The sequence below is a fragment of the Corticium candelabrum genome, chromosome 1 (assembly GCF_963422355.1).
Source record: "Corticium candelabrum chromosome 1, ooCorCand1.1, whole genome shotgun sequence".
Taxonomy (NCBI): Eukaryota; Metazoa; Porifera; class Homoscleromorpha; order Homosclerophorida; family Plakinidae; genus Corticium; species Corticium candelabrum.
Window position 1 is genome coordinate 12516168 of NC_085085.1, and position 15817 is coordinate 12531984.

The window sequence follows — 15817 nt, forward strand, 5'->3', positions numbered from 1 at the left end:
CGCGACCGCGTGAGCCAAAATCTGGAATCCACGGCTAAATGCATTGTATGCAAACACACAGACTGCATATGCAATCAGATTTGTTAATCTAGTCGGGCCCAAGATAGCTCTGTTCTGTTCAGTTCAATCGCTGTAGCAAATGTAGAGCAGCATATTTGCTTGGTCAGAATTCAGGAGAAAGGATTTTTGTGAATTCGAAGGTACACACCATCTCTTCAGCTGTCAATTTAATTAAAATACTTGTTAATAAATTAGCTTAACTAGTTACTAGCAATCAAGTATGGTAAACTATCACATGCCTGTTTGCATTTCCTACTTCTACTACAGACAGTTGGTAGTCTACGTATGGTAAAAGCAAAGATTGTAAAACACGAGTTGCCGACCTCAATCTACAGCTCGTTGTCAATACCCGTGTGCTAGGGAGTCTTCCCAGTGTTGGCAGTTGCAGGCGCTGTGCTAGTACTAGATGCAGATATTTGCAGTGGAACAACTACATTCGACGCTGGCAAAGCCATCGACTGCATAGCCTGTGGAGCTACGTGTTGAGCAGGCTGCTGCTGAAGAGTCTGCATTGGTTGTGTCAGTCCAAACGTCGGCGGCAATTGAAGGAAAACCTGTTTGCCAGGCATATGTGAAACAGTCTGTCCCGGTGTGAACACCAGACGAACAGCAGCAGGATGACTGACAGCAGTCGGCGTCAACTTTTGAGCACCAGTGGCTCCGCTGCTAACAGATGATTTGGATCCTCCTCCTTTAGGCCGAGAGACCGGCAGCTGTTGTGACAAGAACTGAACCGTCTGTACAGGCATGGCACCTTGAGAATGATAAGACCCAGGAGCATGGACTAGTATTGGTTGTCCTAATGGTCTCTGCTGTCCCAACACTTGCTTAGCAGAAGCTGGCAAGGCAATTGGTTGACAATGTTGACCTTGCACTAGCTGAAGCTCCGAACCATGTTGTGCTATGGCCATTGTCGTAAGACCAACCGCGCTTCTTCCCAACTGCTGTATGGTGCATGTCAGTGAATTACTCTTTGCTAGTGCTTGACCTCTAATGTGATACGGACTTTGCTGTATAGAAGCAATCTGAGATGGACTGGATAAACTCTTTACATGACCTCTAGCAGACGAGACTGCTGAGACAGCAGTGCCAACTGCAGAAAAATTGACTAAACTAAGCACAGAGTCAATATCATTATAATGCACACCTTTTTGAGTAGCTACAGTAATTTGAGCTTGAGGCAACGAAACTCCAGAATTGACAGATCTCGATGGCAATACAACCGTTGTAAATTTGCCGCCAGTAAGTCGTCCGACAGTCTGCAAGCCCATAGTAGATATGACCTGGTGAGATCCCATCTGACTCATGGGGCTTGTAGGAACTGACACCTGAGATCCAGATGGCAATCTTGACGTAACCTGTAAAAATAAAGCAAGCCCTTTACTGATAACTGTAAGTTTAGTAACAATTAGTAACCACTAGTATCCCTTAGTAACCATTAGTAACCATTAGTAACCATTAGTTACCATTAGTAACCATAACTAACTGATTATTTAATTGGTTAATCAATCAAACGATCACTGCCTGGTCTGTGGCACTGCTTTGAGTAATGTCGTCATTGATGTCTGCTCATGACAGCCAGTCAGTCAATTAGTCATTCATTTGATCAGTCGATCAGTCATTCAGCCAGTCTGTCTGTCTATTTGACAAGTCTGGATCTGTACTGCTTATATCTTATTCAGGTTGGTCGACTTGTTTCCAGTCATTATGTAGCTGTCTGTATTCTCTCCCATTCTGTATGTTTTCACTATATCAACACACTGAAACTAACAAAACACACCATTGCTGCAGTAACCGAGCCCTGTGCAGCACTGCTAAGAGGCGACTCGTTGGCTGTCTTGGTAACAGAATTAGAAGATTGTATATTCATTTGACCAGCTACTAAAGAGATACAGTGAGCTGTGATACAACAAATATGACATATCTGGTGACTCACCTTGACCAGTACCTCCTACACCCCACTGCTCAGTTGAAGTTGACGTCTGCTGCACGTCTGCTGAACTGACAGGAAGACTTGACCTCCTATTCCTCACTGCAACTGCATTCCCCCTTCTCACACCTCCTGATCTTGTCAGTGGAGCAGTAAACTTCACACTAGCTGCAGTCTTCATGGGACTAGCTACAGAACTAGCAGGAGATTTAGGATGCAGCGTTTCTTTACTTGATGTGCTTGCTTTCCTCGTAAGTGGAGTTGAGACAGAATGTCTGCGACTCACTTTAGCTGGAGCAGGACGAGGAGTTACTACTGCCTTCGAAGTTGGTACGAATGTGTCCGGAGCGATAAACGAAACGCTTGGAATCGACAGCTGTGAGGGTACAGAAGACAGTGAACAATCAGGCATCTGACGAAGTTGAGAGTCGGGCTCAGGAAACAAAGTCTTGTTTGGATTCGAAATGCAGAGTGCCAATTCTGCACTGCTTCTCTTGACAAATGGGGACAGTTCACTATTTGATTTGTTTGATGACAACTTGCCCTCCACACGATTTAGAACTGATTTTAGAGGAGCAGTGCGAGCATAAGAATCCAAAAATCGATTCAAATACCTAACAGAAACAAAGCCATTTGCAATCACAAATAGTACAAATAAGGCTAGAGCTGGTGATACTTCTGTGCTTCCGCTCTCTGTCCCAACTGGTGTCTAAAGCAAAACAACATGACACGACTGCCCAAGAACTACCTGGCACATACCTTGTTGACTGAGTCTCATGGTATACACCATGTTGACCATACGTAACAACAATGCTATACTCGCCATCAGACGGGCATCTGTAAACGTTCAATTTACAACAATCGGGGCCTTCTCTGCCACTCGTTGTATCCAGCTTGATTTCGATACTCTGTAGCAACTCAAGAGCAAACTCATTCTCGCGACCATCCAGTTCGAGACTCTTCGCTAGCTGAACGACCTACGACATGTAACCAGTCTGATACAAGTGTACACTACATGAGCACATTCTTTGAACATACATCACGAGATGAAGGTGTACTAAGCTGCAACGGCCGTCTCTTCCACATGTCAGTTGTCTACAGAGATAAATTGTAATATAAAAAGATAGAATGCAAGCAGCAGAGACGTGTGTACATGCTTGCTTTTCAGCATTAATGCTGCTGGATTGTTAATCTTCTGGTGTTGTGAGCTCAAAATAAAATCATGGACAGCAAATTTAGGAGGAACCGGCTCAAGCCTCCTTGCTGCAAGTCTTGAGGCTGCTGCAGGAGACTGATGTTTGATTGCTCTAAGATAATTGACATTAGTTACAAATATTCAAGAAAGAAAGTATGATGTCATACTTTCGCATAACGTGGCTATTGTAAATGTCTTGCTCACAGTAAATGTGACTGGTTACAGCTAATACATCAGGAGATGGGTCCAAACACAATGGTCTCTAAAGTCATCAGATTAGCTGTCTAGTGCTATATGTTCATCACTACACACTTATACAAGTAGTACGGCAGATCACCTCAGTTGCCAGCAGCAGCTTTGACTCCAAGCTCAGTTTCTCCTCCTGAATACAAATATCAAAATTGACTATAATTGATAAGCATTCACCGCTACTAGAAAGAAGCTTAGGCCACTCACATAATGGACGTGTATCATATTGTTAAAACTGAAAACCTTACAACTATAAACTCAAACCTCCGTAATAGCCATGTCTGAGTTCTTTGAGTACAATCCTGTATACTCATGCACGTATAATGCAGTTAAAACAGTCACCTGCTCTAGCCTATTGCTTTATCTCTGCAGTTGACTTAGAGTACACACTCGACCACAACGTATGAGTAGTCTGGAATAGTAGTAAAGTAGCCTGCAATGTGAGTAGTTGTTATTGTTAACTCGTGTTATGTAACTGTCCATGTTCTGGTCGCTTTACTTACATTACGATAGTCCTTTCTCCTAAACTACCTTGCAAAGGAGGTTTGGTTAATTGTATTGCACAAGAGAGCTGAATTTGGAACTGTCTATGAACAAAATGGGGTCTAGCTATTTACCGTATTTCTGTGAATCGAATGACATGCTTTGTAATGTTTCAACATTGTCCTACTGGTGGTATTTGATTTGTACTGCTTGTGGAGTAGAAAAGCCGTCCATGTACACGCATGGTAGACAAAACAAATAACTAACCAAAAAATCACATGCATACACAGTCACCTGTGAGAGATTGCTTTCCCTTGCCATTTCATCAACAGCCATTGCCAATGTCTAAACGAAGACAAAAACTTTGTAACCCGCAGTTTAATTAATTAGGTATAAATAATTAATGCTAATTAAGTATGTAATGTGTTTATTAGTTACCTGATTTGTGGGTTTCAAAAGCACCAAATGTCTATTGTATGCAAACATATTAATGTGGTAGCATCGATAATCACGGACTTCAGCAATGAGGCATCCGCAGTACAAGAAACAAGACTACACACAAACACTGCTCATCACAGATTGTAGTCACAAGAAACCGGCATGCTAACGTCGTTGTCACAGAGAATGTCGAGGAGCATAGGAGGAATCTGTCACAACAATGCGATAACAAAAACGTGTTTTTGAATGCAACTTCGATGGTTCTGTGCCTGTTGACTGTCCAGATATTCTAGCAGTTCAGTGTCCTACGATATATAAATGATTGTCATATAAATAGACTATGCAAACACAAATACATTGCCTGATATGGAATGCTGGTTGAGGCAGCGCCTGTTTTAGAATCGTATGCGAGAATAAATTGATCGCTTATCGAGTGCAATAATACTCTTTCAGTTCTGACCTGATCCATTCTTTGCTGCTAGTGTTATTGTGTATCCTTCTGCATCGGGAAGCAAGTTGATGGTGAACGACACTTTGAAATGACCAGATGCAACAAGTGGCTCCACAAGGTTTCCATTCCCTTTCCATCTCTGATATGACAGGAAGAGAAATGTTGAGTCGATTAAAGAGACATATAGGGCAGCAAAGACAAATTCATGTCAAATGTATAAATGCTGATATCGTTATATTCAAGGACTGCTGCACTGCAGTGTGTGTGTGTGTGTGTGTGTGTGTGTGTGTGTGTGTGTGTGTGTGTGTGTGTGTGTGTGTGTGTGTGTGTGTGTGTGTGTGTGTGTGTGTGTGTGTGTGTGTGTGTGTGTGTGTGTGTGTGTGTGTGTGTGTGTGTGTGTGTGTGTGTGTGTGTGTGTGTGTGTGTGTGTGTGTGTGTGTGTTGTACAGTACTGTACAACAGAACTGTACACTCAGAGCAACGTGTCTCATCCAGACAGATGTGTGCAATTACATCATCACCTTGGAACCATCCACCACTGCAGCATTTTTCTTCCAGTAAACATGATATAATTCATCCCACAAGCTACCACTATTTCCATCTCTGTACACACAAATTCAACCCAACAATACATATAAAAAAACTAAGTCGACCACGTCATATAGTACACACTGTACCCATCATCATCATCATTATCATGAATGTTTTCCTCACTGCTTCTGCACTGCAGATTCCTTCTTGTAGTTTTGTCGTCGTTCAGTCCGCCTACGTGCCTTGTCTGATCAAGAGCCGCCTGTATTTCACGCTTTGAACGCTTCAAACCCATAGCAAGTGTTCATCTAATGTTTACCTTGATTCTTTCATGATTGAAGTGTCCTAGCATGATTAGACTGACTCACGTGATTTGTCGGTCTGGTCGGTTTCATATCAACAAGAATCTAAACTGTTTGTATTATCTAGATTACTAGCGGCGTGCTGTGGTTAACTACAAAGCAAACAGACATTCAGGAATCACTCAACCACGACAGTCAAGCATTGAGACCACTGCTAGTGTTCATCTAATTACATTAGTTAGCACTTTTGATTACCAAGATAAAAAAGCCTGGCTGACCGAAATTTAAATAGATAACTAATTAATAACTACTGTATTCTTGTTTGTATTTCTAGGTGCTAGCTGGACAGTGCATGTTAGGTAGAATACAGCAGATTAGATATTAGAAAGGCATCGTGCAATTCTAGGCTGTACAGTACGTCGAGTGAGACGATTGAAACGTGAACGAAGAATGTAAAGGACAAAGTTGTTGCAAAGAGGTGTATTGAAGCTCGCCCCAACAATGTTTTTCCGTTGCGAATAGAATAATTTCCACTATTTTGGGAAACCGGAAGTGTTCCATCCGGGATACCACATCATAAACAACAGCCGATCTCGTGCGTGGCTAGGGACTGAGTTAGAGTCGAACGAGGATCATCATCACCGGTCGAAACTTCATCTAGCGTATCGTCGGAAGACGAGACATCAAGCAGAAGGAGCCCCGTCGTCCTACCGTGCAAAGGAACCGTCGCGGCGTGATCGCAGTCACAATGACGCCGGAATGGTTAGGCCAATTTAGCGAGATGCCAGATCGTCGGTCGGTCGTTATGTTCGTGCTCTGTTAGGCTTTCCATGTTGACAGACACAAGTCGACTTGCGATCTTCGGCAGTGCCATTTGTCTCGTTGTTCACGGCTCCAGGCAGTAAGTCGAGAGCAAATAGTGTGTTTGTGTGTGTGTGCTAGCAGCTTTTTTGTGCTCGCCTCTGCTGCGGGTGGAGGGTCGTGACTCCGACAGGTGGTCAACGCCTGGAGCTTTGCCGAGATTTGCGTGGATGCTTGCCTTGGTGGTAATAATTGTGTTCTCTTTCTTCTCTAATTAGGTCTCTGAAGTTGGACGAAGAAGAGACGGTCGATGAGAATGGCACCGTGGTGACAAATACGAGGCAGTCGAGTAGGTTTTGAGCAAGAGCGGACTGATAGCTTGTCGCCTCGTTGTTTATTGTGTTTTTTTTTGTTCGTGTTGGGTGCAACAGACCTTCAGATTTTGGACTCTAAGCAGGCGTTGTTTTTGCCTGTTGGGGCGTCTGTTTCTCTTCTCATGCTTTTCTATTTCTTCGACTCGATGCAGTTCTTCTTCACTGTCGTCAGTACAGGTGAGAAATACCTGTTGTGATGTAAAGCAGACAGTCAGTTGCTGACGACTGGTGATATTGAAAGCAACTGGTACTTGTCACTAATACAATGAATTGATGTCTGTATTTCTACTTAGTGGAAATAGGGTAGTAAGGTTTGTGGATAGATTTGATTGAAAATGAAAAAGAGAGATGGAAATGTATTATGGGTGGTTTACAATTGTCGTCATTTTTACGAGGGTACAAAACGTACGCTTTTTGGCTACCCTTCTCCTCCCAAAAGTGTGTTTTTACAATGACGATTTTCTGATCACGTGCTGACATGTATGCATTATACTAAGACAGGGTTGTTCCCCAGCATACAAAAGGCACGGCGCTCCTCCATGCCTTGGCTTCCACTTTGTACAGGCCTGCCATGTTTTGCTGCACGAGTAGGCAGTGATTAGCTATGAAGACAATGGACTTGTTTGTGTTTGTATTTTTCCAAGTGGTAAGGTGTTTTTTATTTCCTGGGATACTTGGTTTGAAGATAAGACCAATTAGGACTAATTAAAATGAGAAGATAAATAAATCAATATCCTAATCATCATTTTACAAGCATATGCAAGACCTACCCCTACCCTCCTAACCCCTACCCTCCTAACCCCTACCCTCCTAACCCCTACCCTCCTAACCCCTACCCTCCTAGCCCCTACCCTTCTAGCGTACATTTTGTAGGCTCGTTGAAAACTACTAGCTTTAATCATGGGAGACTGTTATAGATAAATTGTAATTTACAAAGAACATACTCAATAACTCAATATCACTTCTTTACTGAAAGGAGCAGTATATTAGTTGTATTACTCAGTAAAGTCAATTTTTGCCATATTAGATACACATAGTGGTTATTTAGCTATGGCCTGCTACTTTGTTATATACGCTATATAGATACGCTATTTTACCAGCAGTCTCTGCCGATTGGACCAAATCAGTGATGTCGTGATCTCATCACGTGCACATGCACAACAAACATGAAAACAATCCATGTAGTCTCTTCTCGTAATTTGATGACTTCTATGCATGTCGATTGGTTTAATAAATGAAGGCTCTAGGGTGAGGTGGAGCGAAGTGACTGGTGGGGCGGGAGCACCCAGTCGGCGATATACTGTTCACCACCCTTGCCAATAGGAGTTGAGACAAATTTTTGTAGAGGTGGTAGTGTTGGCTTCTATCATGTCTGTGGTTGGTGGAAGAAGCAGTCAGTAGTCGGTGTTACGTAAAGTTCGAGATTATTCTGAGCTATCCAGCGAGATCGAGGAAAAGCACATTACACGGATCGCTTGACATTCTCGTTTACATTATGAGTTCATGACATCAATGATGTGGTCTAATCAGCACAGACTGCAATATAGCGTACTTAACACAGTAGCCAGTTACGGCTAAATAACCACTGCCTGTTAAATATCACAATCAGGCTATTGTTTCTATGGCTTTACTACAGTGAAGCAGATGATTTACAGTGTAACTTCAAATTTGACAGCTTATGGGAGTTAACATTTATGAGATACGTTATAGGATTAAAGATTGACTTTTACATCTTTCTTGATGATTTGGTAATGGTTTTGTCTTTGTGTTTTGTGCAGTTATTGCAGGGTTTTCAGTTGCAGCTTTTGTATTGCCATTTTTTCAATATATTTTCAAGGACTGCCCTGCACAGCAATGCCGGTAAAACTTTGCTTGTGTGTGTGTGTGTGTGTGTGTGTGTGTGTGTGTGTGTGTGTGTGTGTGTGTGTGTGTGTGTTTGTGTGTGTATGGTGTGTGGACCGGGAGTCGTAGGATGGCATCACTTGTGTCGTCTCTCACTTGTTTACCTGCGGAAAACTTGCAAGTCTCTCGGGGTCAATTTCCTGCACAAAGAACATCGACAAAGTCGCAGAAGAGGATTCCTTTGGTACTTTGCTTCATGGAATGTCAGGTCGCTCGTTGACGTTGACGGACCCCCAGAAACTGCATGTGTGAGTGCTTAAACAGCTATTGTTGAGGAGAGGAAAATAGACCTTGTAGTAAGAGAATTAGACAGATACAATATTAATGTTGCGGCTTTGCAGGAGACATGGTGGTTTGGGAGCAGGGCTTACAGGATAAGACTGATGTATGCAATGGTTAGGGCATTTGGCTCAAATGCCCAATCATTGAATTCCCAAGATGTGCTTTTTGGGTGTTTATCAGAAAAGCATCCATAAGGTGGCTCTAAGAAATGCTGGAAAGACATAATTAGGAAAGACCTAAATGATCTTAACATTCCAGAAAGCTGTTGGTATGACTTAGCAAATCAAGATCTGCCTGGAGAGACCATTGCCATGCCTGTCTGGAGTCTAGTCAAGTGTCATCTGGCAAAGTTGATTTACAAACTGTTGTCTGCCCTGAGTGTCACAGAGGTTTCAGACGCATTAGTGACTTGAAGAGACACAAATGTGTCTGTGTCCCCACTGGGGTAGTGTCCATTTAGACAGAAGCAATACAAGGAGGAGGGGGAGGATGTGTGTGTGTGTGTGTGTGTGTGTGTGTGTGTGTGTGTGTGTGTGTGTGTGTGTGCACATGTGCACATATTTATGATACTAACTGCAGATCTTTTCTAGTGGTATTGCGTGTTGGAGTCGCTATTGTGAATGTTGTGGTCCCTTGTCACTAGCTGGCCTTGCTTCAGCATTAGTTGCTACTATTGTTGTTGTAACATGGGTATTAACAGCTCACTGGGCTCTCATGGATGGTAGGATCATTGTGTACGACACTTTTACACCCTGTCACGCATATCCCTTTTTGTTTAGCACTCGGGTATGGTGTATGTGTCTGTATGATAGCATATGTTCGTGTATCAAGCTTGCGAGTGTCCACAGTGCTGCTTTGTGGTTTACTACTTTATGATGTATTTTGGGTAAGTCTATGTTTGTAATTGGAAGCTAAGCTAAACTACATTAACCTCTCTATCAGGTTTTCTTCTCTTCCGCAATATTTCACTCCAATGTTATGCTTGATGTGGCCACCAAGGAAGCAGACAACCCGGTTGGAGACACTTTGGGTTTGTTGTACATAACTGTTGTGTTACTAGGCCATGGTCTCTTGTAGGTGTCCATGCTTGCTAATCGAATGAACTTGAAACATGTTGGAATGTCAGCACCTCAACTGTCCCTGCCTGGGAAACTGATGTTTCCCAGCACAAACGTGCAAGGCCATTTTGCCATGCTTGGCCTAGGAGACATTGTATGAGATACATTGTGATGCCATGCTGCCGTGTTGTCTTGTGCTCTGATGTATGCACATGTGTAGGTCATGCCAGGTTTACTTCTCTGCTTTGTTATGCGGTTTGATCATCACAAGGCAAAATATTATGAACCTAAGTCAACAGGATTCAAGTACTATTATTTCACTATTGCTCTTATGGGCTATGCCGTAGGTGAGTCAAGTCTCTAATAGATAAAGTTTTGTGTGGCTGGCTTCATGTCCTTTATGGTCACATGGCACTAAAGTTATATCCCTGAGTGGTAAATGTGTATGTGGTTTGTCTGTAATACTACATGTTGCACTATGTCATGCATGTTTACCTATATGTACTTATTAGTTGTACGCACTACCATATGTACATGTTATCTCGACATACATAATTGATAACCTAGATTGAGAATAAATAAAAGCAGTTTTGGAGACTGATCAGGCGCGCGCGCGCACACACACACACACACACACACACACACACACACACACACACACACACACACACACACACACACACATTGTAAGCACATGACTAAAGGGTGTCCTTGTCATACATTTTGAATTAATATCATCTCTGCCAAGCGAGACTGGCACTGTACAATATAATATGTATGATAGTTCCAGGTTTGTGCACCAGTGCAAACTGCTTCCCAGTACATGTATAATAAAATTATTATATATGGCAAACATATAGACACTCTTGTCAATTTGTGTTATGTTTAGGTTTATTATTAGCTTCTATGGTGTCGGAGCTGACTCACCATGCCCAACCAGCTCTACTGTATCTGGTGCCTTGTACTTTGATTCCAGTTGTTATCTTGGCACGAGTTCAGGTACATGCAACATGTAGCCATTGCCTCTGAGACGTTAAGACATGTGTTGCATTTGTAGGGTGACTTACGACGCATGTGGGTAGAGCCGTTTGCTGGTCTAGAGAAGCCCGCAGATGTTCTAACAGTGTAATATGTAATATTAGAAAATAAATAAATAATAGAATAACAACGATGATGTAGTATACACACAACTAGATGATAAAGAGACACTTGTTTAGAATATTCCCTGGCGTACTATTCGATTGTGGCTTGTACATTGAGACCAACTGTTGTTCATTCTTGATCGCTGACATGCTTACTGTCATCTCGCAACCAAGCTGATGTACCACCATGATCTTCCATTTCACGTTGCAGTCTGTCCATGTCATTCCTGCAGAATAGAAGACACAAACTGTCAGTGTCACTGCAGTACCATTTTTTAACAAATGAGTGACATCAGCATAAACTTTGGTGATAGACCTTCCAAGCCATTGAGCATTTGAACGATTTATGTGTGTTTTCTATACTGGCTTTCTAATTGAATTCTATTTCCCAAACATGTAACTGTATGTATGTGTGTATGCTATTCTGCAAATAGTAGTACAAAACACATGGTTTTTAGGAATGGGTGCAATCAGTCCTAAATCTTGCCCTGTCTAGGCACTGACAGGGAGAAAAGATATCCAGTCGCTAAGATGCAACGTGTGTACGTGGTCTCACCATGTTCTCACACCATACCCAGATCATGCTTTATGCTTCAAGACGAAAAATCATCTAGTTAGGTGATGGATATGGACTGAACTATTGAGGTCTGTCACCAAGGTTACAAATAGAAAAGTCAATTTAGTTACCGTAGCAAGTCAAGGCACAGTTGTAAGTTGGTTGTGACACTCCTGCAATACAAATACATCTTTGTCAGCACGTACTGAGAAAAGTGCATGGAGACTAGCCTTCCAGATCCGCTCATGACTGTTTCATCAGCTTCCTGGTCTAGTGCATCCTTCATGACTGGGTCAGATATCAAAGTGGGCTTTGAGGACGGCACTCTTCGTGCCTGAAGGCACTGATCTAATAGAGTCGATGCCGTTTGTCTTAGGTTGTCATTTTGTATCTCCAGCTTTTCCATCCTTTCTTGAATGCTTCTTGCTTCCTGCCGCCTGATTTCTGCTTCTGTCCGTAGCTCCATTTCATCTACAGCAGTTGCTTCTGACTCCAACTGAAACAATGCCATTTGGTCACGACTCCTCATAACTTCTTCCTCTAAAGAGTTTCTGCCATCCCAGGTCTCTTTCAGCCTGACAATCATCTCTCTGTTTGATTGTTTTACCATTTCCAGCTGCTTCTGTGCCTCTTCCATCTCCAGTTTGTGCCTTTCTGAAGCCTTCTGTCCATATATATCTTTTTGCTCACATTCGACAGTCTTCAGCTCTAATTCCCATGTTAGGGATTCTACTTTTTCTATAAGTGATCTCTGCTCGTGTTGCTTAATCAGCAAGTCACTCTTCATTGACTCTAGATCAGCAATAAACCTCTGCACTTCTTGGTCTCTATTTTTCAATTCTCTCTCTGTTCTCTCCAGATTGCATTTGATCATGTCTGTTGTCTTCGACAGTTTATCCTTTTCTTTCTCCAGCTGCTCAACAGCTGCCGTCATTTGAGTTGACTGTTCTGTTGTTGTTACTAATTCGCTCTGCAGCGTTTCAATCTGAAGTCTTTGTTGAGATTGTTCCACCCTGGCACTGTCTAGCTGTCCAGAACGTTCTACCAGTTCAGCTTCCAAATAGGTAATGCGCCTTGTCACCTCTCGCTCTTCATCTTCATGATCTGCCAACACAGACTTGGCCTTGGCTGACAAATAGACAAGTGACTGATCTCGCCTTGCTAAAGCAGCTTCAAGTGCAGACGTATGCTGCTTGAGAGCTGAGTGTGCATCTAAGATACCTGCCAGTTTGCCCTTTTCCAATTCTAATGCTACTTTCATTTCCTCAATCTTCTGCTCAGACTCAAGCTCTTGGGACTTGGTTGCGAGCTGAAGGCAACTAATTTCTTGCTGCAGCTCTTGTACTTGCTGCTGATGATGATGGTAACCTGTCACATCCAATCTGCTCTGCTCTTGTAATCTACCCAACTTCATTTCAACAGCCACCTGTGATTGTTCCAATGCAAGTTGTCTTTCTCTGTAGCTATGTTGTTTCCTCTTGAGCTCATCTGTTAAGATACTCACTTTCTCCTCAAGTTTCTGGGATACACCCTCCAGTCTGTGACATTCTTCATCCCTCACAATGGCTTCATGCTTCATTGTTTTGATTGCACCTTCTAGCTCATTGATGTTATCGTAGGCTACCTCCAGTTTGCTTGACAAATGACTGATCTCACCTTTTTTGGCTGACAATTTGCTCCTGCAATCAGCATCTACAGCTACTAATTTGTCCTTCAGTTTCTCTCGTTCTAGTCTTGCCTCTTCTTCTCTCTGTCTTGTCAATTGAAGTTCTCTCTCTACAGCAAATTTCTGTTGTCTGATCTGTGCTAATTCCACAGCCTTTTGTGTAATATCGTCAGTCTTGCAATCGATTAACTTTTCCATGCTCTGTTGCTTTTGATAAGCAATCGATAGCTGAGAACTATGAGATGCTGCATTTATATCTCTTTCCCTGATAAGAGCTGACTTGTCTTTCTCCATTCTATTGGCTTTCAATTTCATCTCATTTATATCATTTCTTGCTTGCTGCAGCTGTCTCTCAAGTTCATTGATTTTTATCAGTTCTTCTTGACAGCGTTGTTCAGCTGTGTGACATTGCTGTTCCTTCATGTCCAAATGTTTCTTCATCTTTGAGGTCTCAAACTTTATTTGCAGTACAGACTTTACTTGCTCCTCTAAATGCTTGGTTGTTCCCTCAAGTTGTAAACCTAGCTGCTCAGCCATTTGTTCAAGTCTCTGTTTCTCTTCCTTGGCAGTTTTCTGTGCATCTCTCAGTGCCTTATCTACACCCCTCTTTTCTTGCTGTGCTCTTTCAAATGCTACTTCATGCCGTGACCAGTCGTTTGATATCTGTTCTAGAATTTCCATCATATGTCTCTTTTCGGTCATTCGAGCTTCTTGTAAACCAGAAAACCTCAACTCCAATTGCAATTGCTGAGACTGACTCTGTTCAAGCTCATCATGGCAGCTCTTCATTTCAGTTTTCAATCTACTTTTCTCTTCTTGCATTGTTTTCTGAAGATGCCTTAATTCTTCTATTTGCTGCTCTGATGCATCTCTCAAGGTCTCTAGTGTTTCAATCTTCTTTTGATGAAATAGCAGTTTATTTGACAACATAGAACAGTCAGACTGTTGTGTGGCAACAAGCTCACAAGATTCTTTCAAGAGAGTTTCCAGTTCCGTGACCCGATTTTCCTTAGATACCAAAGCAGTAACATATTGTTCTAGCTGTAAGCCTAATTTAGTGTTCTGGTCCCGTAATGACATCACTTGTTTTTCCAGTTCTGAGAGTCTGCTTTCATTCACACCTGCTGATTCTTGATGTTTCACCCGACTTTCCTTTTTGTTGCTGTCAGTGAGATTGAATGCCCGCTGTAGTTCTGTCTGCTCTACACGCAGTGTTTCATTTTTCTGCCTAGATATATCAAGTTCAGCTTGACATGCAGCAAGTGATGACTGCAAAGCAGTTTTATCTTCCAGGAGTTGAGAGTATTCTCTCTGCATGCTGTTAAATTTTCCTTGCAAGTGCGCGCTCTCTTCTTGTAAACTCTGAAGCTGTAAGGCAGCTTTCCGAGCCTTACGTTTCACACTGTCTGTCTGGATAGACGACGGAGATGCCCATTTAACTCCTTGAGAAAATGGTGGCGTATAAGGCAAGAAAGCACAACGACCAGTAACTAGTTTTTCCTGTTGAGTTTGAGTTTGATCAGACGATTCTTTGTCTCTAATAATGCCAAATGAATCCGCTACATTTAACTTGGTTGGCCACTGAGTTTGACTAGTTAGTATAGTTGACAGTTTTGATGAGACTGACTCACTTGCAAATACATTTAAAGATGCATCCATTGGCTTCTCAGATTTGTCAAATGAGAGTTTTCGCCTAAATCCTGACATGACACCTTGTGATCCAGTAGCTACAGACACTTGCTCTCCATCAGTCAATGGAGATGTCAATAGGTGTGAATTCAATTCTCTAAGAGATTCTGGTAAAGAACTGTGAGACGCAGACAAATCACTGCTGCCACTCCGAGGCGTAACAGAACAAGAGTCAGACCTCAACTCAACCGAAGCATTAAGAGCCACATCATAACTGCTCTTCGGCAAACTCTCGGTCTGAGGAAAAGTGGCCGTCGTCAGACTCAATCCTGACACTGAATGTGGTCGAGTTGGTGGTCGAGATGAAGATGACTCCACACCCTTACTTGCTTCTCTGCCTGTCTGACGTCTGACCAACATTGATGGCTCATCCACATCATCAGAATCAACTGGTTTATGAGATCCCCGTACTTCTTGCTGCTGCGTTGTCGTTCCTTCATTGTAGATATCCAACACCATACTCCGCATCTGAGACTGTAACGGATTTTCCTCTCCGTCGCTCGCTTCAGACGCGTCAGCTTGGCTAGAGTTTTTAGACATTCGCTTGGCGTTAAACAACTGCACTCTTTCGTGAAAAGCGGGACCAAGAAATTGCTGAGTGACAGCATTCAAAAGATCCATTGGTCACGTGATGGTCGTTACGGCCTAAGATAAGCAGCAAGGAAACTAACATCAGCCACCTAGAAAACTAAGCAAAATCGTAAATAC

General features: G+C 42.5%; 3 protein-coding genes across 5 annotated transcripts in view; 1 reads left to right on the forward strand and 2 right to left on the reverse strand.

Annotated features, from left to right (window-relative positions):
- Positions 1–216: 216 nt before the first annotated feature.
- Positions 217–5713, reverse strand: LOC134183560 (transcription factor SPT20 homolog). Of its 3 annotated transcripts, none has more exons than XM_062651151.1 (19): positions 5657–5713; positions 5484–5599; positions 5328–5409; positions 4816–4945; positions 4717–4745; positions 4625–4660; positions 4526–4564; positions 4356–4469; positions 4212–4262; positions 3523–3567; positions 3353–3447; positions 3144–3297; positions 3029–3085; positions 2750–2967; positions 2667–2699; positions 1997–2604; positions 1841–1938; positions 1208–1418; positions 217–1153 (listed from the first exon to the last, which is right to left on the reverse strand). In XM_062651151.1, exons 1-19 carry the CDS (start codon positions 5687–5689, stop codon positions 417–419), a joined length of 2886 nt encoding a protein of 961 aa, XP_062507135.1. In that variant the 5' UTR covers positions 5690–5713; the 3' UTR covers positions 217–416. The 3 variants fall into 3 exon arrangements, with proteins under 3 accessions (XP_062507135.1, XP_062507127.1, XP_062507143.1); XM_062651143.1 differs by having other exon boundaries at positions 1841–1941; XM_062651159.1 differs by having other exon boundaries at positions 1841–1941; positions 5484–5584; positions 5657–5700.
- A 507-nt stretch (positions 5714–6220) lies between these two features.
- Positions 6221–11315, forward strand: LOC134183597 (signal peptide peptidase-like 3). The gene is made up of 12 exons (XM_062651184.1): positions 6221–6401; positions 6463–6540; positions 6719–6789; positions 6872–6991; positions 8593–8674; positions 9589–9719; positions 9778–9884; positions 9941–10012; positions 10076–10210; positions 10277–10403; positions 10946–11055; positions 11114–11315. The coding sequence occupies exons 1-12, from the start codon at positions 6388–6390 to the stop codon at positions 11183–11185; spliced, it is 1119 nt and encodes a 372-aa protein (XP_062507168.1). The 5' UTR covers positions 6221–6387; the 3' UTR covers positions 11186–11315.
- The window catches only part of LOC134198626 (golgin subfamily A member 3-like), a 4668-nt gene continuing 18 nt past the window's right edge, over positions 11168–15817 (reverse strand). Inside the window, exons 1-3 of the mRNA XM_062668037.1 lie at positions 11985–15817; positions 11886–11927; positions 11168–11425 (exon numbers count right to left, since the gene is read on the reverse strand). The exon at positions 11985–15817 is cut by the window's right edge and continues 18 nt beyond it. Of these exons, the coding sequence (XP_062524021.1) occupies positions 11329–11425; positions 11886–11927; positions 11985–15730 (3885 nt within the window). The 5' untranslated portion in view covers positions 15731–15817 and the 3' untranslated portion in view covers positions 11168–11328. The remainder of the gene's footprint in view (positions 11426–11885; positions 11928–11984) is intronic.

Coding starts and splice junctions, on each gene's coding strand:
- LOC134183597 (XM_062651184.1), top strand. Junction 8,675..9,588: donor TGCCCTGCACAGCAATGCCG/GTAAAACTTTGC, acceptor GATCTTTTCTAG/TGGTATTGCGTGTTGGAGTC. Junction 9,720..9,777: donor TCACTGGGCTCTCATGGATG/GTAGGATCATTG, acceptor CTTTTTGTTTAG/CACTCGGGTATGGTGTATGT.
- LOC134183560 (XM_062651143.1), bottom strand. CDS start 5,689: ATGCTAGGACACTTCAATCATGAAAGAATCAAG. Junction 4,661..4,716: donor CAACCAGCATTCCATATCAG/GCAATGTATTTG, acceptor TATATATCGTAG/GACACTGAACTGCTAGAATA. Junction 3,568..4,211: donor GGGAAAGCAATCTCTCACAG/GTGACTGTGTAT, acceptor ATTTGTATTCAG/GAGGAGAAACTGAGCTTGGA.